The sequence below is a fragment of the Gracilinanus agilis genome, chromosome 2, assembly GCF_016433145.1.
Source record: "Gracilinanus agilis isolate LMUSP501 chromosome 2, AgileGrace, whole genome shotgun sequence".
In the NCBI taxonomy this organism is placed as follows: Eukaryota; Metazoa; Chordata; class Mammalia; order Didelphimorphia; family Didelphidae; genus Gracilinanus; species Gracilinanus agilis.
In genome coordinates, this window is record NC_058131.1 from 465,870,886 (window position 1) to 465,894,652 (window position 23,767).

At 34.5% G+C, this 23,767-nt stretch overlaps 1 protein-coding gene across 2 annotated transcripts in view; it reads right to left on the bottom strand.

The window, feature by feature from the left end:
- Positions 1–23,767, bottom strand: part of SYT16 (synaptotagmin 16) — a 120,010-nt gene that overhangs the window by 36,782 nt on the left and 59,461 nt on the right. The window contains exons 2-3 of one of the 2 annotated variants that reach the window (XM_044662011.1): positions 20,387–20,596; positions 2,251–2,507 (exon numbers count right to left, since the gene is read on the bottom strand). In XM_044662011.1, the coding sequence (XP_044517946.1) occupies positions 2,251–2,507; positions 20,387–20,596 (467 nt within the window). Of the gene's footprint in view, positions 1–2,250; positions 2,514–20,386; positions 20,597–23,767 lie in introns of both variants that reach the window. The other variant, XM_044662010.1, reaches the window with a different exon arrangement.

Consider the following 23,767-nt stretch of genomic DNA (forward strand, 5'->3'; position numbering starts at 1 on the left):
GATAAGAAAGATGGAAGAGATCTGGCAAGAAAATAACAGTTTAAAAGGCAGGATTTTGCAACTGGAAAGTGAGGCTCAGAAATCAAATGAACTGATAAGCAAATTGAATACCAGAAATAACCAGATTGAAAAGGAAAACCAGTCCCTGAAGGCTAGAATTAAGCAATTAGAAGCTAATGATCTCTCAAGACAGCAAGAATAAATAAAACAAAGTCAAAAGACTGATAAAATAGAAGGTAACATGAAATATCTCAATGAGAAAGTGACAGACCAAGAAAACAGGTCTAGAAGGGACAATCTGAGAATCATTGGTCTTCCTGAAAAAGCAGAAATTAATAGAAACTTGGACTCCATACTAAAAGAAATTATTCAGCAAAATCACCCTGAAGTTGTACAACAAGAGGGCAATATAGACATTGAAAGGATCCATAGATCACCCTCTACACTAGACCCAGAAAAGACAACCTCCAGGAATATAATAGCCAAATTCAAGAGCTTCCAAGTAAAAGAAAAAAATCTTACAAGAAGCCAGAAAGAGACAATTCAGATATCAAGGAGCACCAATCAGGATCACACAGGATCTGGCAGCCTCCACACTAAAAGACCACAAGGCTTGGAATATGATATTCAGAAAGGCAAGAGAACTGGGTCTACAATCAAGGATCACCTACCCATCAAAACTAACTATATACCTCCAGGGGAAAGTTTGGGCATTCAACAAGATAGAAGAATTCCAAGTATTTGCACAGAAAAGACCAGGACTAAATGGAAAGTTTGATATCCATCCACAAAAATCAAGAGGAACATGAAAAGGTAAATAAGAAACAGAGGGGAAAAAAGAAAACTCTTATTTTTTAAATTTGCCTCTTTAAAGGCTTCAATATGATCTAATTATTGGTATTCCTATGTGGAGAAATGTTATGTATAATTCTCTGTAAGGAACTCTATTCACTATTATAGTATTCACTATTATAGTAATTAGAAGAATTATTCATAGGGAGAGGTTGGAATACTAAATGGTCTAAGATGATATGGGGGTGGGAAAGAGGGAGGTGAATAGTAGAGGACATGAAGAGAAACTTGAATAAATAAGAAAAATAGGATATTCTCTTACACACAAAGAGGGCATTGGAAGGGGAAGGGATGAATACTATTATAAGAAGGAGAGGAAGAGAGCATTAAGAGGTAATATTTAAACCTTACTCTCAGTGTAATTAACCCTGAGAGGGAAGAGTAGCTTTATCCATTAGGATATAAAACTCTATCTAACCCTACTGAGAAAGTCAGAAGGGATAAACCAAGGGGAGCAGGAGAGTGGGAAGGTCAAAAAAGAGAGGGGAGAAGAAGGGAGAAGGAATTCATTAGGCCTTAAAAATAAAAAGAGGGGAATAACCATGTTAACTTTTCCAAAAAATAAATATTAATAAATGTTTAAAAAAAGAAATATAAACAATATAATCACAAGATTTTATCTCATATACTGCAAATTGGCAAAATGAGAAAAATGACAAGCCAATTTTGAAGAGATTGTGGGAAGTTCTAATACACTGTTGTTGGAGCTGTGAAATGGCAAAACCATTTTGGAAAGCAAGTAGGAATTATGCAATTAAGATGCCTAAAATGTCTATACCCTTTGAAACAAATATTAGGCTTATATTCCATGGAAGCCATTGTAATGAAAAAAATCCCCTTATACACAAATATATTTATAGCAACACTTTTTATAGTAGCTAAGAATTGGAAATAAGTAGTATCCATCAACTGAAAAAAAATAAATTATTGTACAAGAATATAATAGAATACTATTGTTCTGTGATATGTGTGTGATGAATATAGAGAAGCATGGGAAGATCTATATGAATTAATGAATATCTATCTATATGAATTAATTATCAGAGCCAAGAAAACAATATACACAGTAACTGCAATGACGTAAATGGAAAGAATAACCAGACACCAAAAAAGAAAAGTAAATGAAACAAAATTAAAGATAAAATGGATCTCAAAGGAAGAGACATGAAAAAGTATTCCCAAACTACCCCTTTGTGGAGGTGGGAGGTCAAAAGATGTTACATATTACACAAATTATTGAACTTTTTTAATGAATCAAAAAGTTGGCCTGACTTTTTTTCCTCTAAAATTATTTATTTTCATCATATGGGATGGCTCTTAGAAAGGGATATATGGGATATTATGATGATGTAAGAAACAGAAAATATCAATAAAATCTTATTTAAATTGGTAACTTGCCTCTGGGCTCCAAGCAGAGGAAGTGTCTGTGGAATAAGGTTCTTCAAAGCCTGGGTTGCTAAAGGATGTCTCAGTCTCCAAGCTTCTTCCTGTGGCTTCCTCACCAAAGCTATGAGTCAAGATGGCTTCATGTCTACTGGTTCTTTGCTCTCCAACATCCCTACTCTCAGATGTAGTCCTTGAATCCACAGAGTTGTGATCATCTTCACCATAAGGAACATTATTGGGACATCTTGTTGGACTTAATCCATCCAAGTCTAAATCTGAAATAAGATAATTTCAAAAGGATTAAAAAGTTTTATTTCTTTTGATACATCTTTTATCTAGTAGAAATTAGCAGTGACATTTAACAAATGCCTGAGATCTCATTAGCCCAGATGCTGTCAATCATCTATATAATAACCCAAATTTGATCATGAGAAAACGAATGATTTGTCAACATTAAAAATAATCCAGACTCAAGGAGAAAATTAAACCATGCAATGGGAATTCTTTCAAAATTGGTAATAAGATTCCATCAGTGCCATAAGGAAGCCTCAGTTCCTTCATAAAGGTCCTTATCGTACTATATGTCCCATAGAGTCATAATTTTATCCAGTACTATAAGGGAGGAGAATTCATGTTTATTTTAAACTTCAAGAAATATATAAAAACTATTCTTTGAGTAACTCCAGGAACTACCAAACTCTCTTTTCCTGTGCTTGAAAATACCCATATGAATGAGATCTAGAAAGCTAGTGTAGGAGATAAATTTACACAGGAGATAAATAAGGTCCCCCTGATTATAAATTCCCCCCTTCAATCCAATTTCTATGTAAGGCCTTTACCAGACTTCTCCTTTCCACCAATATCAAGTCTACAATCTTCTACTTGGGCTTCCTAAGCTGTCAAGTTCTTACTCCATCTAACTCTCCAATATCATGTCTCTCTGCTACCAAACTGTATCAACAAACTAGCCATGCTTATCCCCAAGTACATAATTTTCTTCCTGTTGTTTTCCAAGTCATCTCCTCTTCCTAAATTACTTATTACTAGAAAGAATATAGTCATTCTCCCAATCAGCAGATTTGCAACCTAAGGAATAATCTTTGATTCTTGACTTTCTTTCACTTCCCAAATCCAATTAGTTGCTGTCCTTTTATCTTAACATTTCATCATAACATTTCCAGGATAAACCCACTTTTCTTTCCTAACACTGAGACTGCCCTGGTACAAACCTTTATGTCACTTCATGCCTGAATTATGACAATAATCTGCTGGTTGTTTCCCTGCCTCAAATCTCTCCCTACTCTAATCCATCTTCCACTCAGCTATCAGACTATTCTTTCTAAACTGCAAATCTATTCATGTCACTCTCCCCATTCAATCAACTCCAACAGCTCCCTATTACCTCCAGGATCAAATATAAAATATTTAATTTGGCTTTTAAAAGCCTTAATTCTCACAGGAAGAGCTAGAAAAAGAAATACCCCATAAAATAACTGCAGATATAAATCTAGGAACTATATGAATACATTTACAAAATAGTTCATACATGTAAGATCAGATTTAAACAATTTAAACAATTCATTGCTTATGGGTAAGCTGTCAATTTAATAAAAATGAAAATTCTACCTAAATTAATTTAATTATTCAGTGCCAAACCAATCAAATTATCACAAAAATGGTTTTAGAGAGCTAGCAAAAATTAAAAATTTATCTAGAAGAACAGATGGTCAAGAATAACAAAGGATCAATGAAAAAAAATGTGAAGGAAGGTGGCCTAGCCATACAAGATCTCAAACTATTTTACAAAGTGGCAATCATTAAAAACAAATTAGTACTGGCTAAGAAAAAGCAGTGGATTAGTGGGATAGATTAGGTACACAAAATTATCATAGTAATCTAGTATTTGTTACTCAAGGACTTAAAACATTCTTTGTCATGAGTCTTTCATAATTGTCACAAATCATTGTATTACTGAGAGTAGGGAAGTCTTTCACAGTTGATCATCTTACAAGATTACTGTTACTGATTATAACAATAAAAAGGGCCATTATGAATGTTTGATAGAAGGGAGATAGAGAAAGTCTATTTGGTTGAGTCTCCCAACTCTTCCCAGGTGCCGAATATACACTGAGATATTTTAAGGGGGTGTCACCCTGAAACTGGGTGACCTGGATGGTTGTGCCGCCCCACAGGAGTCAGAGGTGAGAGACTTCCCTATAAGAGGAGGTAAGTGGTACCCCAGTCCAATCCTGATTAAGGACAGGGTTGACTCAAACCTCCCCCTAGGTCAGTCAGTTTCACATTGGGTGGTCTGGCTTCAAGATGGAAGCAGCCAGACCAAGCTGTGGTTCCCCTCTCCCTCATTGTCTCTTAGGCACTCTGGAAAGCTATCTGACTGTTGAATGGCTTTTTATTTTTTGCAAATCAGGGATTGGGGAAAGGGGTGAAGGGCAGAGGGATTTTTGGGGTGCCCTCTTCTCTATTGCTATGGGGTCCATCACTTGGGTGGGAACCCTAAAGGTTCCTACACCTAAGCTTCTCCCCTCACTTCTTCCCCTTCTGTTTCTAATTTTATTTTTCTATTTCTATCCTTTTCTATAATTGTAAGTTTTGTCTGAAAGGATTATCTCAGCAAGGTTAGGTAATGGGTGAAGGAGAGTAAGAGATAACTCCCAAAATGGAGTCCAAACTTAGCTGACTCAATGGTTGAAGTCTTGATGGGTGAGATGCGATGGAATGGCTTTGATCAGGGAATTAGGGTTTCAATTTCCAAAAGAAAGATCCTCAGGAACCCTTTAGGTCTTGATCCGAGCTGAGATGTCCTCCTCCTCCCTCTTCCCAGACCTCTGCTGGAAGACCTCTCCTCTCCTCTCTTCCTTGGAGAAATCCCCAGAATCCTCTCTGGTCTCAACTGTTAGCAACCATCAGCAACTGCCTTCTCTGGTTCCTTTCATTCTATCCCACTTTGAGCAAATCCTATCTTTACAGTATCCCGGTTTTGTGTGGTGGGACTTTTTCCAAAAGTCCCATTTAATTCATGCATCACTATTTCCTATTCCTATCTTATGTTCTCCTTCCCTTCAAAATAATAAATGCTTATCTTGTCATATCTATTCCTATTCTAAGATGGGTTTTGGAGAGGTTGGTAGGAAGATGAGGGTTGCAATTTATATAACAATATTTAAAGGTTGTAAAACAATTTTGTAACAAGAAAAGTTTTTCCATTGAACACAATGTCTAAGTTTACAGTGTAACAATTTTCTTATCCTTAAACTCTTCTAAGTTATTATTTAACCTATTTATGATTTTAACTGAATTTTAACTTGTTTCTAATACAACTAACTTAATATTCTTAGCTGTTATCAAATTATGCTTAAACTACCTATGTTTTAAATGCAATTTAATTTTTATATTGAGAATCTATTTTAGTATGTTAGTATTCTTAGTTATCTATCCAACAACACATATATTTTATTCTTCTGCTTTCCCTGCACTAGATCGCTAAAAAGTTTTGAACTTCCCTAGTCCTTTCTGCACTTTCCTTTTGTCTAATATCCAAATTATCTGCTAAATTGTTAGTATGCTACAGTATCTACATGCTTAGGGACTATTATTTACAATTCTACTCTACTTTTCCAACCTATGTTACAGGTATGTATAAAAATTTACATTATTTACACTATTATACATTTGTACAAGCATTAGTTCTGCATATTGATGTTAATCAGACAAGAAAATCACTTGATCTTTTTATGTGGTTAAAATCTTATGGAACTTGCAACTATTTACATTATAGATATATATACATTTCATATTTTCACAATCTTCAGACATTCGCTTATTTCCACGAGGTCTTGACTAGTTTTGTGCTGTGTTTTGTGTTCTCTTTATGTATTGTGCATGCAAAATACTCACCCTTGTTTTCAAAGTTGTCAATTTTCTTCAAGTTGCCTGTAGATTTCTCTTGTATATTGATGCTATGTACTGTGGTTGCATTTTCCTAAAGTGTGAGGTTATTTTGTGTTTTTGTGCTATTGCTGCACCATAGTCTTATGTAAACCATTTCCTTTTGGCCTCTTCTTTGTGCAATTATCCATTTTTGCAAAGTTCAAAAGTTTTTTCACAATGCTTTTTCAAGTACTCTTTTCTTGCATCTTTCTTCTTGGTGATTTTCTCAATTTCCTTTTCTTCTCTGGATTCTTTTCCCCTTCTTTGTTTCCCTGTCACATGTTGTCTGTTGTCGTACATGTTGTCAGACGGGCTCTCTGGTCCGGATGCAGGAACAGTGTGGATTGTGATGCTTTGTCAGTGATGTCAAACAATTGTTTGTGTGTGTATGTTATATGCACTTTCAGATGTTTTGCAATGATTTTGAATTTCAATTCTCAGCCCTCAGCACTTTCTGTAATTTGTCTTTCTTGAACTGTTTCTGGGTGTTCTGCATTGGTATGTTTCTTTTCAGGTTTTACTTGGGTCACATGGAACCATCAATCTTTTCCTTCTACTTTTACAGTTGTAGGGGTAGTGAGCAAAATTTGATAGTGTCCTAACCATTTGGGGTCTGTTACTGATTTTCTTGTGAAGTTTCTTATGTACACTTGGTTTTAAATTATGCAAGTATTAATCAAGGGGAACTCTCTGTTGAATCAAACTGAATTCTTGGAGTTCTGTGAGTCATTGTTGCAGGGCCTGGATATATTTATGCAGTTCACAATCTGAACCCAGCATTGAGACATATGGGGTTTTGTGAGCTCTCCCTTGCCAAACAGGTCGGCCATATAACATTTCAAATGGGGAAAGATGTAATTCCCTGCTAGGTTTGCTTCTCAGATACCATAACACTATTAGTTGAACTAGCAATCCAATATTGCTTTGATTCCATTTATATATACTGTTTTCATTGCTACAGTATTCTCCACATTGTGTTTGTAATCCTTCTGTATTTAGGCTTTTCTTTAGGTGTTCTGCACTTTTGATGGATTAGTCATCCAGTATATGTATGAAACATAGCCACTCATGTCTTTCTTCACTACCTATGTCTGGTATGATGATCACTGGTACATTTGCTTCTTGTTATATTCTTTTCATTTCCTCTTCATCATCAGAATCTGTGTAAACAGTATATGGTTGTGATGGCTTGGTATTAATTACATCTAATGTTATAATTGCTTCCATGTCCATATCTGCTAAGTCATTTTCTGGTAGCATGCTAGTCATGTGTGGTTCGTTGCTATCTGTTTCTTGGTTGACTTGGCTCATGGGTTCAGCTGTTTCTGTTTTTTGATTCACTTGAATCATTGTAGCCTCTATCTCTGTATATCCCATGTCCTCTTTCTATTGTAAAGTGACTACTGTTTGTTCTGGCTCTGGATCCTCAGATTGCAATGCATTTTGATCTTGCAATGCATTTGCTTCCCCTACATTGTTGTTTCTGTATGGTATTAACATGTTGTTATCTTGATTACATGATGCACTGTTCTCCCAGTTCTGCTTATTTCACTCTGCATCAGTTCATGTAGGTCTTTCCAGCTTTTTTTCTGAAATCATCCTGCTTATCATTTGTTTTAGAACAATACTACTCCATTGCCAACATATACCACAATTTATTCAGTCCTCAATTTCCAATTCTTTGCAACCACAAAAAGAGCTGTTACATATATTTTTGTGTGAGTATGTCCTTTTCCCTTTTTATGATTGCTTTGGTATACAGACTTGGGATTTAAAGGATGTGCACAGTTTTATAACCCTTTGGGTATAGTTCCAAAGTGCCCTCCAGAGTGGTTGGATCAGTTCACAATGCCAACAAGTGCATTATTGTCCCAATTTTGTCATATCCCCTCCAACAGTTATGATTTTCTTTTATTGCCAATCTTGTAAGTGTGAGGTTGTACCTCAGAATTGTTTTAGTTTACATTTCTCTATTCAAGAGTGACAGAACATTTTTTCATATGATTGGTGAAAGCTTCGATTTCTTATTCATATCCTTTGACCATTTATAAAATGTAAAATGACTTGTATTCTTATAAAATTGACTGAGAAATTAGACTTTTATTAGATAAAATTTTTATAAATTTTTTGCAAGTTTGTTGTTTCCCCTTCTAATCTTGTTACACTTCTTTTGTTTACATAAAAGCTTTCTAACTTAATGCAATTAAAATAATCCATTTTAAATCCTTTAAAGCTTTTTTTAAAAAGCTTTTTTTTGTTTGGTTATAAATTCTTCCCTCATCAGAATTTATGACCAAAAAAAAAGAGATAGAGAGCATTATAAGATGTAAAGTGAATAACAAATGAAGAAAATAAAATGAAGAAAAGCAGGAAACTGGGGTGAAATTTTTACAGAAAGGATCTCTGATTTATCATTTCCTTATTTCTGAAATATAGAAAGCACTGAGTCAAATTTATAAGAATCTAAATCTTTACTAATTGATAGTCAAACAATATGAACAAGAAGTTTGTGGAAGAAGAAATCAGAGCTACCTATAGTCATAAAAATGTTCTAATGCGTTCTTTTTTTTAAACCTTTACCTTTCATCTTGGAATCAATACTGTGTATTGGTTCCAATGCAGAAGAGTGTTAAGGGCAAGGCAATGAGGGTTAATTGACTTGCCCAGGGTCACAGAGGTGGGACGTGTCTGAGGTCAGATTTGAACCTAAGACCTCCCATCTCTAGGCCTGGCTCTCGATCTACTGAGCTACCAAGCTGCCCCTCTAATTCATTCTTGATCAGAGTAATTCAAATTAAAACAACTCTGAAGTACCACTTCATACCTATCATGGCAACCATGACCAAAAAAATAAAAGGAAAATAATAAATATTAGAGGAGACATGGAAAAATAGGGACACTGCTACACTGTTAGTGTTTGTTAATGGAATTGGGAATTGTTCCAACCATTCTAGAGAGCTATTTGGATCTCTGCCCAAAACACTATATGAAATTGTGCATATCTTTTCACCCTGTAGTACTACTTCTAAGTCTATATCCCAAAGAAATAAAAGGAAAAGGACTTATATGTACAAAAGTATTGTGGAATATTGAAAAAGCTCCAGCATATTATTGTGATGGAATATTATTGTGCTATGAGAAATTATAAGCAAGATGCTTTCAGAAAAATTTGGGAAACTTACATGAACTAATGCAGAATGAAGTGAGCAGACTTAGTAGAGCATTGTAAACAGTAACAGCAATATTTTATAATAATCAACTGTGAATGACTCACCTATCCTTAATAATACAATGACCCAAGACAATTCCAAAAGACTTATGATGAAAAATGCTATCCACTTCTAGTGAAAGAACTGATTGATTCTGAATAAAGATTTAAGCATACTTTTTATTTTCTTTATTTTTCTCAGACTTTTTTGTCTGTTTTCTTTTGCAACATGTCTAATATGGAAATGTTTTCCATGACTGCATATGTATAATCCAAATCAAATCACTTTATTTCTCAAGGAGGGGAGAAGAAAGGTAGGGAGAGAGAGCATTTGGGACTCAAATTTTTAAGAAAAATATAAGTTAAAAATTAATGTAATTGAGAAAAATGCAATTCAAAAGTTAAAAAACAAAAACAAAATGAAAGAGGGAAAAAACTTTTCATAACCTGACCCTATCCTACCCTTTGAGCTTTTTTTTTATAACTTATAAGTTTTATAAGTTTTATAAGTTTTATAACTTATACCTTTAACACACTCCTAGCCTCCTTGCCATTCCTCACACACAACACTCCATCTCCCAACTCCAGGCATTTTCCCTAGCTATTTCCCATGCTTGAAATTCTGTATTTATCTCTGTCTCCTTGTTTCCCTCATTTCTTTCAAGTCTCAGCTAAAGTTTTATCTCCTGCAAGAAGTTTTTACCAGGTTCACTTAATCTTAGTGCCTCAATTTATCATATAAAATATCTTCTTTTTACATAATTATTTGCATATTGTCTCCCCCATTACACTGTAAACTGCTTGAAAGCAAGGATTATTTATTTTGTTTTCATTTTTTTGTTTTTGTTTTTGCCTTTCTTTATATCCTCAGGACTTAGAACAGTGACAATGTAAGTACTTAATAAATGCCAGTTGACTCACTACTTATTCCTTCAAATCCTAACTTTTCTATCAAGCTTTCTGTCATTGAGCTCCTACTCTAACCTCATCCAAATACCCTTACAATACACACCATATAATTTTTCATTTAATTAAATGTTTTTCTGTGTTCCTGTTTCTTTTTTATCCATATTATCTCATATCACCATCTTAATTCTTAAGCTCAGTGATTGTGTCTCACATATTTCTATTTTGCACAGTACCTAACCACTAGGTATAAGAGCAGGGAGTACATTTGTCAGATGTTTAACTTCTGGTTTAAGTGCAGGGAATAAACACAAGGAAATTAAGGGGGAACACACATGCAGAAGTGCCAAATGTACAGAATATCCCAAAAAATTTTAGTTTAGTATTAAATAAAACTTAAAGTATTAGATCAACAATATCAGTGAAGAAAAGTTTAACACTGAACTAAGACTTTTGGGACACCTGATGTAACTGAATTCTCTTCTAAGTTTCTATCAGATTCACTCCTTCATATTAACTCTGAAATACTCTTTTTAAACAGTGGGTTATCCATCAACGCACATACAACACAGCAAGCTTTCAAAGTAAAATCTAACCAAACCAAGAAATTATTCCCAATAAAACTGTCTTCTGACTTTAATTCCAACAGTGATAATACCTACATCAATAAGAGAGAAATTTTTTAAGCTACATTAAGCATTGAACAGCCATTCATAACTGAAAATGGGAGAAATGCATTAATATTACAAACACTTTCCTTGACAGACAAGAAAGAAGCCTGGGAAGAAAGAGCACATACAGTATGCTGAGTCAAGTGGTGAGAGGGAGAAGAGATAATAGCAAGTCCCTCTCAACAATCATAGAAAACAACCCCAGCATTTGTTTAAATTAAGATAGGTATTCTAGCCATAAATACATGAAAAGGTAATTGCCTATTGGTAAGGAAATTTATTGTATGGAATCTTGGAAAATTTAGAAAGTATTTTTTTGTAATAAGAAACTAATTTAGCAGCAGAAGTTCCAAAGCGTTTTTTGCATATTTTAATAAATGCTTATTGAATTGAATTGAACTAAATCAAAGATATCAATCAATCACCAAACATTTAAATGCCTACTATATACCAAACTTGATACCCTCAAAAAGTTTATATTCTATCTTGGTAAACGTATGTGTGTATGGTTTATGTATGTATTTACATGTATGTGTATATGCATGCATAAAAAAGTAAATATAAGCTCATTTGGCCTGGAGGAATACAGCAGCTGAGGGAATCAATTAAGAAAGAATAAAGAAAATTGTATTTGAGGTAATATGCTAAAAGAACAAGGTAAAGAACAAGAAGTGAAGTATGAGAGGGAACCAGTGCAAAGTCCATGAGTCACTTGATATCCCCTTCATACCACTCCAGTTCCATTTGCACTGCCAACAACCTAGACCTCACTTAACATGAAGCACAACACTGATTTTAATGAGACACCATTCAGTCTATGTCTTTTTTCTTAAATTAAATATAAATATTTCATTACTTTAATGGATGAATATATGATCTCACCAGTGGAGGTACTGACACACCCTTCCACAACACAAATTGAATTCCTCCCACATTTCATTCAAATTTGATCAATCTTCTCCCATAAATTCTTCACAGTGGTTCCACCCACTATGCCAGGAGCCTTCTCCCTAATATTTTCATAGTGTGTGGATACCAATAGAACATGAAAACTACCCATTGGTTATCCCATGCTCTTATTCTGAAACCAGATCATATTTTTTTCTGGCCATACATAAGATCATAGGACCATAGATCTAAAGCTGAAAAAAGAACTTGGAGGCCATCTACTTCAACTACCTCAATTTTCAGAAGCAGAAACAGACCTTAGTGAGGTGAAATAACTTGTCCAAAGTCACATAGGCAGGAATTATCAAAGGGATACTTTGAACTCAGGTCCTCTACCTCAAGAGTCAGTACCTAATTTACCATGTCTCTCTTATTATATAATTTATGTCACTTGCCCTTAGTATGTGAAAGCTTGCTTATACACCTTTACATTTTCTACAGAAGACCAGCAATTTCAGTCTTTAGCAACTCATACAGAATCATCCAGAAAATATTAAAATTTTATATATGTGCACATATATACATATTTGTTTCAGGGAGAAAATTAGGGTCATTAAGAGGACTCTGTAATTTCCACAAACATTCCATCCCACGCTTCCTTTGCTGTTCAGTTCAAAGTCCAGTTCATTGTGCATCCACAGAATCTATCTAAGATATCTATACTAACAAACCAGCTCCAATGTGATAAGGAAATGAAAAACAAAGAACATAAAAAACTCACTTAACATGAAGCATGACACTGATATTTATGAGACACCATTCAGTTTATGTCTTTTTTCTTAAATTAAATATAAATATTTCAATACCTTAATGGATGAATATATGATCTCACCAGTGGAAATACTGACACACTCTTCCACAATACAAATTAAATAAACAAAAAAACTAGAATTGGTTATTTTCTTTGTTTTTTTTATATGAAAATCAGTTATCCTTTACAAAATTCCACCTCTGACACAACCTGTCCCATTTTGGACAAGTCAATGTTCCTAGACTTTAGTTTCCTCATCTTTAAAATGAAGGAACTAGACTAGATGGCATCTAAGGTTCCTCCCAGTTCTCAGTTCAAAATTCTGTGATCTAATTACATATCATAATCTCAAGAAGAGGTATTCATTTCCTATTTAAGGTCAAACCCTTTTAATTGTAAAAGATGGTGTAGTGTTCCAAAGCTTGATGTAGTCTCTATAACATTAGTAATGTTATAAACATCTGGAGGGATACTCTTCATGGCTTTATCTAACAGCATCCCCTAAGTAGATGCTAAAATTACAAAAGATTGCTTTAAAGATGTGACAATAAATAGATGACTTTAAAGACTAATTATTGCCATAAAGACAAGAAAAAGAAGCAAGTTCACTAAAAGTGTTTGTTGTTCCTCTAGAAGATATCCAATATAGATTCCAAATGCCAAAAGTTAAGACATTTATTCAAAAAGTAAAAATATAGATATTGTCTAAGAGAAAGATATACTACAAAAGAACATCCTCAACAATATTTATTAGATTCCTGAAAAAAAAACTGTTTATCAATTAGTCTATTTTAAGTGTTTACTATGTGCCAATCACTCTGCTAAGTGTGACTTAAAGTCACAAAAAAGACCGAAAAAAAGTCCCTGCCCTGGAAGAGTTCTCTAATAGTGACAACAGCACAGAAATAACCATAAATATTAAAATAAACATACAGTGTGAATTGAAATTAATCTCAGAGGTAAGGCAGCTGGAGAGCTTAAAGTAACCCTAGGCAAGTCACTAACCCTTTTTACAAATACTCTAGTATCTTTGTCAAGAAAACCCCAAATAGGATCATGAAGAAATGGACACTACTGAAACAACTGAAGAACAGCAAACACATTAATATTTTTTTCAATCTATCTTCCCCACTCCAGCTTCACTTTTTTTCATGCCCCAGAATTAACCATAAGTTCTGCCAATGTAATCCTTCCCCCCTACTCTAGAATTCATTGCTCTACTGTCCTATGAATCACGGCCTCTGGGTCACCCTAACTGTCTGTTTCCAGGGCTGCTGATCATTCCTCATAAAAGTTACCAAAATCAAATTGATATTTCCAAGTAAAACTTCACAGCACATAAGCTCCATTGAGCCCTTCTTGGTCCTGTGTACCCTGATACTATACTTATAGTGGATTACTTAGTCTCCTTTATTACAGAGAAGGTTGAAATCATCCAATGAACTTCTTCCAGTCTCCTCTTCCCTGCCCTAAACTTTCTTAGAATCATCACCTTCTCAGAACCATAGACTGAGTTAGAGTTGTCATAAAATCAAAGATTTAAAGGAAAGGACTTCAATGATCATCTATTCTGATATATACCTACACATTTTCCTCTATAATATAATCAACAATGGATCGTGCAAATTTTGCTTGAAAGAAGTTCATACCACTATTAAAGAATCTACTTGCTAAAAAATCTATCATTATATCCAGACTAAATATGGCACTTTGTAATTTCTACCCATCGCCCCTTCTTTGTTCTCTGGAGCCAAGCAAAATTAATTAGCAAAGCTAATTCTCAGAAGTGGCAGACCTTGAAATACTTCTGAGATAACTTCAGCTGAGACAACTCTCCATCTTCTCTTCCGTAGGCTGTCTCCCCATTCATTTGACTGATCCTTTGGAACACAAAAGAAATCACTACGACTCACTACAGGTCATCCTTCTATGTATGGCCTTTAATTCATTCCCTACTCCTTCCAACACTATTTACTAACATTATCTTAAGCTTGTTTCCTCATCTGTTAAAAAAATAATAGTAACAACCATAGGACCTATTTCATAAGGCTATTGTGGGGATAAAAGATGTAAGAAGAGTTTTGCATTATTCCTGAATCCTGGGAAACAGATAATGTAAATGGAACACAGTCACCCCCAACTCAACAAAAGGCAAAACTCCTTCCAGATTTAGATTCATGAACTTATTAAATATAAGCTAATTTGATAATTATTAATACATTAATACTAAATTAATAATTTAGTACAAGTAAAAGAAGTATCTTGGATGCTAAGTAGGAAGCCCCTTTCCTGCTAATTGGGCAATTTCTCAATATTTAATCCTATTGTTAAACAACCTCACAGTCTCCACTTACATTTCGAAAGACAAGATATAAGAGTAACTAAAAGGACAACAGAAAGGTTAGTTCTGGGAAAATCCTGCTATTTATTCTGTATGAGTGTTTAGTCCCAGGTATTGATACCAACCTCTAAGGCAAACAGTCAAAAGGAGATGGCACACAAAAAAGGACAGGATATAGGTGAACTAATAATTGTTTCATATTTAAACTGTTGGAATATTGCTATTGCTCAAAAAAAACCTGCTGGTTTTTTTTCAAAATCTATATTGAGGGGGGCAGCTGGGTAGCTCAGTGGATTGAGAGCCAGGCCTAGAGACGGGAGGTCCTAGGTTCAAATCCGGCCTCAGACACTTCCCAGCTGTGTGACCCTGGGCAAGTCACTTGACCCCCATTGCCTTCCCTTACCACTCTTCTACCTATAAGTCAATACACAGAAGTAAAGGGTTTAAAATAAAAAAAAAATCTATATTGAGGCCATTCAGTATGGTGGACTATCTCTCACCCAAAAGAGAAAATTTTACCTTTTCAATCACTATTATAGTCCTGATCTGTCAGCAACCCTGACTCTCTATTATGACAAGAGACAAATTGCCTGCAAATTCCAGGAAAAGTGGAAGTTAGGGCAATTGTCATAAAGCTCAGAATATCAGGCATGTGTGTAAATTGGAAACTAAACACTTGGGCTTCTGGGAAAAGAAACCATTAGCTTTAGAATTAAACCAGACACTCATAAGGAATCAACTGCTATTAACTTTCATTAGCTAACATTTGCACCCTCGATGAAAAGTACAAAAGGCTAGGACACAACAGGGGAAGGAGAAAAGGAAAAGGAGAAAATCTGAGAAGGAATCAAAAAGTGGTAAGTATATATTAATTACAGTACTATCATTGCAACTTTGAAGTCTTAGAAGGAATAGCTTTAAAAACTACATTTTGTTGTGACCAATGACAATGCTATTTTAAAAACCTATAGCTATAGAGCTATGTAATAGAATATTGCGTTTCTGATGAAAAAACAAATTTTATTTTGTCCTGCCTTTGCTGTTCCCTTTTTTATACAATATCCTTAAAATCAAAAAGAGTTTTATTTCTTTTTATCTCTTCAGTCTTTTTAAAACCCTCATTTTCACTCTCTTATGATGAAGAATCTGGAAAGCATGATGGCTTACCAAAAAATGGAAGAAAAGTGATAGAATAACCCAGGCCATGTAGACCAAAAAATGAGACTAGAAAGTGTTTAAGACTCGTCACTTTCTTCTGTTAAGAATCTTCTCCTGACTATATTCTTTTTTTGAATATTATTTGTTGGCAACATGGAATAGGGTCCTAACCATAAAAACAAGTTATCTCTATGAATTTTCTTTGAAGTTTCTCCTTTTTCGAAAGTCATCACCCCATTTGCTGGCAAGCCTTGGATGCTACTATCAGATACAGTGTTTTTCCCTAACACACAAAGTTAGCAACATTTCTTTCATTAAAGTTCTATTCTAACAACTTCATCATAGTGCCTTAGGTATCTTGAATATTATGTCCAAGAAAGCTAAACTTTGCTAAACTGCAAAGACTGATTATGGACCTGCCAATTGACAATATGTCTGCTGTTCCAGAATTAGCCAAGCAGTGTTTGGAGATTAGCTGGAAACCACTGAATTTGTCAGCAACAGCAAAGACCTGCCACTAAATGACAGACGAATTGCAGTTAACACTGGTGATGTGAGTACCCACCAATAAAATCACCTATCATTGAAGTCTTGTAGGATGTGACATTGATTAGGTATTTACTCTGAATAAAAACTTGATCAAAATGTGACCTAGACTCAACAAACAAGGAGAAAGAAACAACATTCACTTATTCCTCTAACTCCTCTAAGAAGCTCCCAGAGGGGAGAAATTATGTCATTTTTTACCTTTATATCCCCAGTCTAGCATAGTACCTTGAATGTATTGAGCCCTTAAATGTTTATTGTATTACTGACTCTAATTTAGATTATCTTCCAGACTCCCCTCTTGGAAACTGAAGAAACAGAATGGTTTTAATGGAAAATCAATCATAAGAAAGGTTGGTCCTGAAAAAGCATGATACATTTTAACAGGATTCATTTCATTCTAGAATGGACAGGTGAGTTTAATAATGTTCCATCCTGCTGCCATGAACATAGGAGGCATGGTTAGAGAATAAAGTTTTAAAAATGAAAACATCTACCAAAGATCAAAATACTTGACAATAAAATTATTCTGAATGATTAACTGTACACTCTCGTACAGATTTATGTAGCAAGATGACTGGCACTAAATGACCCTTTAGTTCCCTTCCAAATGACAATCTTTAATTCTAACCTTCATATTTTAATGTTTAACTCTTGAAGACTATAATATAAGATGAAAGGTGAAATATAACCTAAGACTTTGAAATGCCATGGACAACATTTAGGTCATGATAAGTAGAGAAAATAAAAAGTAAATTGGTACTTCTGCAAAAAAGCGCTCCTTTGTACTCTCTCTCTCTCTCTCTCTCTCTCTCTCTCTCTCTCTCTCTCTCTCTCTCTCTTTCTCTCTCTCCCCCTCCTCACTCTCTTTTTCTCTCTTCTCTCTCTTTTTCTCTCCCCTTTCTCACTCTCTTTCTCTCTCATATATATGTATATTTATATACAATTATAAATATACAAATCTCCAGATACATGTATATATGTGTGTGCATACCTATATATATATATATATATATATATATGTATGTATGAATGGGGTACCCCAAAAATTTCAGTGCTGTTTTAAGCACTAAGTTTCACTAAGACTTTTGGCACTGTGTGTGTATGTGTACATAAATGCATAGATGTGTATAGGCATGAGTACATTTATGCCTCTCTGGGTATTTCATCTTTTTAAAATCAAAGAATCTCAAATTTGGAAGGGAACTTAGAGGTCAAATAGTCCAATCAACCCTGCTATATATAGTCCATAGAAGATCATGCAAAGTAATTTCACTGGCAGCTAGCTAACAATAAGACATGGAATCAAACCCATGAATGGCCCTTACATCTTCAGTTTGGGTGAAATAGGGAGACTCAGCCTCAAAAAAAATTTAATTCAGGAAAAAAATTATGTTGATAAAAAAGAAAACACGTTTTTAAGACAAGTTGTACCTTTCTGTCTAAAACATGTTTATAAACATATGGCATGTTAATAAACAAAAAAACCATTTTAATACCAAAATTCCACTGATTCTATTTGATTATGAATCATGAAGCACCATAATTCTTGAGGAACAGAAACTGAAGACATAGAGTCAACATAAATTGATTGAAGCTTATTAACAGCAATGGCTTACATACAAGGAGCACATAACATAAAAGACATCATCTAAAAGATGCCTGTCCAGGAAAGGAAATAGCAGGAGCTGAGAGAACAATTAATAGTGAACTGGTGTGTAGTTCTGGGAGCCACATAATATCAATACGCCTAGAAGAAAGGCAGGTTAGGTGCCATATTGATGGAAAGGCATGAATGGCTTCCCTAGGATAAGAACATGCATCATTTGCACCCTTGTGCAGGGCTCACATTGATTAGATCTGAGATCCACTGAAATCTGTTTGGGTGGTTATAAATGTTAAAGTCCCTCCTAGCCACCACTCCTGGAAAAAACTAAGTGAGGATTCTCTAGTCCTCTCCCTGCTATCTAATCCATCCAAAAATAGTTGTTCTCACTGCTCACAAAGGCATAGTAAGCTAATAGTCTCATTAATCATTCTCTTTTTCTATTTTGTTAATATATGTTTGAAGCAACATGATTTTTCCCCTTGTAGACTGCTTTAGCTATATTACAGAAATGTTGCTATTCTATCTCCTCATTATCATTTTCTTTCACATAGCTATCAATTATTACTACAATTTTTTATTTGACCTATTCATTATTTAGGATTTAACTATAAAGACTAACATTTGAATTTCATGCCTTTTGTCTGTGTTGCTTGTACTGGTTGCTGTTTTTATTGTGTTGTGTTCTAAAAGGGATACATTTACTATTTTTAATATTTTTTAATTTGTTTGCAATATCTATGTCCTAATACACAGGCAATTTTTGCAAATGTCTTATGTGGTGGTGAGAAACATGTATATTCTCTAGCAGTCTTACACGAAAGAAGGCATCAGTCTTTTAGTGCTAGTTTCTCCAGAAATTTGTTCAGTTTTCTATTTTTGTTTTTTTAATCTTTCTGTTAGACTTATCCAAAATATAAAGAAAAACATTGAAATCTCCTGCCAACTATTGTGGTACTGTCTATATCATCTTGTAGCACAGTTAATTTCTTCCTTATGAATTGTGTAATTTGAATCTGTTACCCTAAAAATTACGATCCCCAGCAAAACTACTATTCCCAGCACCCTATTCACTTCCTGTTGTTACATGCTGATGTAAACAGGATATAAATTAGGTGGAGTTCTGTGTCTAGCTCTTTTTTCCTTTCTGTCACAGTTTTGGTGGAGTGGGCTTTTTGGCAGGTAGAAAAAACTTAGTCATGTGGTTCTATTTTGTTAGATAATAAACTTTTAAAAAATAATACTTGAATTATTAGGCATTAATTTAACTCTTACAGAATTTAGATGTGAAGGATTTTAATATAGATATTGATTTCTTATGTATAATTCCTTTCAATATAATATATTTTCCTTGCTCACCCCTTTTATGTTTTAGGTGTTTGTTTTTTTTTGTCTGACATCATAACTGTGACTCTCACTTTTGTTTTGGGGAATTCACCTGATGCATAGTGAAAAAAATTAGCCCTGCATTTATTATTCTATGTATATTTTGTTTTTAAAAAATGTGTTTCTAGAGGTAACTAGGTGGTTCAGTGGATTGAAAGCCAGGCCCAAAGATGAAAGGCCCTGGATTCAAATTTGGCCTGGCCACTTCCTATTTGTGTACCCTGGACAAATCATCTAACCTCCATTGCCTAGGTTATACCACTCTATTGTCTTGGAACCAATACATAGCATTGTATGTATTATAGTAAGACAGAAGATAAAAGGGTTTTTTAATTTTTTTTCCATAAGTAATAGGATATGGGGTTTTGTTCTATTATCTTTTCAGTTTAATCTGATTGTTTAATTCATTTACATTTAAAATTATGAAAGACAGATATATCTTTTTCTCAATTTGTTTCTAATATTGCTTTTTCCTCCAAAATAATATTGTTTCCTTTCTTCTTCTATAACACTATGTCTCTTATTTTTTTCTCTCTCTTCCTCTGTAACTCTTTCTCTTCAGTTATTTTAATGCAATCTGTTTTAAGGCCCCTTTATGGCTAGTATTATCTCAGAAGTTAATATTGATTTAAGCTATTTGCTACTATAGACAAAGATAAAGAGTTAATGCAAAAAATACCTTCACATTCAGATGCTTCTGTACTATTCTCTTCATGGCTGGACAATAAGCGGTTGAGTTTTGGCTTCCTCTCTGAACTTGCTTGTGTTCCTTTTTCATACATTCCTGAACGGAAGCTCTGTGAGCGGGATACAGAGAGCTCAAATTGTTTGATTATTTCTTCATCACTGTCAGAAGATGTGGACAGTTCATCTTCTCCATAACTATTAACTGAGAGAAAGGAAGGAAAAGGAAAAAATTATTAGAAATAGTAAATGAAAATAGTTATGAAAAAATAAGATTCAATTAATAATCTAGAAATAGGTTTTGAACAATGATACATGTAAAACCCAGTGGAATTGCTCATTGGCTGCAGGAGGGGGGATGGAAGAGGGGAGAGAAAGAACATGAATCATGTAACCATGGGAAAATATACTAAATTTAATTAATTAATTAGATAATAAAAATAAAGTGATAGAGAAAGGAAAAAATGAGAATAATATTTATTCCAGATGATGCTGTATACACGTGGATCATGAACCCAATTTGGGAAACTAGCATTTTTAAACATACAGATGCTATGGAAGTAGTTCCATCTTTGGAAGCTTTATCTCACACTACTTTTCATGAACTCCAGCCAAATCAAAGTCAGGATCAGAGAGTCGTACATTTAAACAGACACATTCCTGAACTGTAGATTGGTCTAGCCATTCTGGAAAGTAAATTAGAATTATGCCACAAGAGCTACCAAAGTATGCATGCCCTCTGACCCAATGATACAACTACTATAACTATACTCCAAAGAGATTGTAAAAAGAAAAATGACCCCATAGAATATGTGTGTGTGTGTGTAGTTGTTCTTTCTAGTAACAAAGAATAGGAACCTAATGGAATATCTATCAATTAGGGAATGGCTAGACAAATTATACAATATGAATTTGATGAAATATTATTGTGCTCTGACAAAAGGGATGATTTATTCAATAATAACACTGTAAAAATAGACTATTTTGAAAGATTTAAGAACTCTGATCAATATAATGAGCAACTGTGATTCCAGAAAACTGATGATAAAGCATGATCACCTGCCTCTTGATAGATGAGGATTGAGCTCAAATTGCAAAATGAAATATGTCTTTCTTGGACATAGTTCATTCAGGAGCATGTTTTGTTTGCCACAATGATTTTGTTTCCCCTGGAGAGGGGTGAAAGAGAAAGTTGATTTTTGTTTGTTTTTAAAATAAATTTAATTTTAAAAGAAAAATAAACTGCATTTACTTACAAAAAAATAAAAGACAGTGCTTAAAGGGACCTCTGGAGTCATCAAGTCATAACTTTTATTTTATAGATGAGAAAAGTGAGGTCCAAAGAAATTAAATGGCATCCTCAAAGTTCCAAAGGTATGTGACAATAAGAAATGCTTATATCAGCCCAGCAGTGGAAACTATTACACTTTCAACAACAACAACAATAATAATAGCTAAAATTTATATCGTGCTTACTATGTTCCAGGCACTATGCTAAGCACTTTGCAATTATTATCTCATTTAATCTTCACAGCAACCCTGGGAAATATGTGCTATTATTATCCGTGTTTAACAGTTGAAGAAACAGAGGCAAACCAAAATTAAGTGACTTGCCCAGTATTTCATAGCTAGAAAGTATCTGAGGCTAGATTTAAATTCAGTTCTTCCTGATTTTAGGCTGAGTGCTTTATACACTGTGCCATCTAGCTGCCCAAATATAGTATAAAATAACCACAATCTTTTCATACAGTTGTCCCAGGTTGGCTATTCTACCACTACCCAAGCCTGCAGCTTTGAAATGATTCTAAAAGTCTACGTGCATCCCTGGCTTTTCTCAAACTACTCATCTTACTTGAAGAAGGCAACACCCCTCACCTTTTCACACTAAAATTTACTTTCTTGGGACAGTTAGCCACTAGTTTTCTTATTCTTAAAGGACTGAAGATGTCAGTCCCAGATGACTTTAATTAAACAATCATGCCCTTTCCTCTAATAGACATACCACACCCCACAGACGAATGAAAAAAATGATAGAATGTTACTAATTGAACAACAACAACAAAAAGACTGTTTATATACATAACATTAGTGGCTTTACCACACTCTGGAAAATTGCCTACCAATTAAAAGCTTTTCAGTTTTCAAAAAACCTCTGTGAAAGGGAATTTCTTTTTAATCTCAACTTAATCAATCAAGTACTTGGAGTGTTCCACCCTGATGAAGGGAGGTAGATTCCACAGACACTGCCTCCTGGGCAGTGCCACGCAAATTAAGAAATTCTGATTGGTTCCTGTGATGTGATAGACCAGCCCATAGTGAAAGGAAGTAGAAACCAGAGAGACAGGAAGTCTTATGGAGAAAACTGCTTATAAAAGCCAGCCGAGGGCATTCTGATTCATTCTGCTGCGTTGGTGGCTCTTGCTGAAATAGGGATTCTTCTGCGTGGTGGTTCTGGATGGTGACTCGGACTAAAGAGTCTCTCATGGACTTCCACCTGGAGATTGGAACCTGGAGGCTGAGACTCTCCCGCTCTTCTGGTTGGAGATTGGGACCTGAGGGAGCCTTTGTCGGAGTTGAGCTGGATTTCTTCAGATTGGCAATCATAGGATATTTAGCTAGGCAATATTTTCTACCCCCTTCCTACATTTCTCCCTTTACTATCTCTACCTTGCTGGAATAAAGCTACTAAAGCTACTAACAGACTCATGGTTTAATTTTTAATTATTATAAATTGCGACCACAATTTTATAACTCTTAATTTGACCAAATTTTAATTCTTACACCCCAATTCAAAGGTCTTACTTTTAGAACTCTTCAGCTCAATATTTAAGGACTACTCCATTTGCCAGAAAATCTGGAATGATGTCCTTAAAGAAAATATTCTGCAATCTATGCTAAGATATAAATGACTTGCTAGTCCATTCCCTTTACCTTCTCAGGTTTATTTATTAATCCAAATGAATGTCTAATTAATGCAATTTTCAGTCACTATGAAGAAAAGCACCTTGAGGTATATGGCAGAGTGAGTGTGCCCAAATTAAATTAAAATATAATTAGGAAATCTTGAACAAAATAAATAAAAATGCAATAAATAATGTTCATTTGTGATTTTTTTTTAGGTTGATATGTAGCCCACAAGGATCACTATTTCAATTTTGCACCAGTGATGTACAGGACTGAAAATCATCATTAGAGTCCCAAAGACCTGGTTCAATCTCTGACTCTGACACATACTACTAGCATCTGACCTCTGGCAAAATCACTTGAGCTCTTGGTATCTGAGATAGCTCTCTAAAACTATAGAGTAACTGGTGACATATATTAGAGAAAGGAGTTTCTACTTGAAGACTATCAAATCTCTTACTGAAATCAGGGT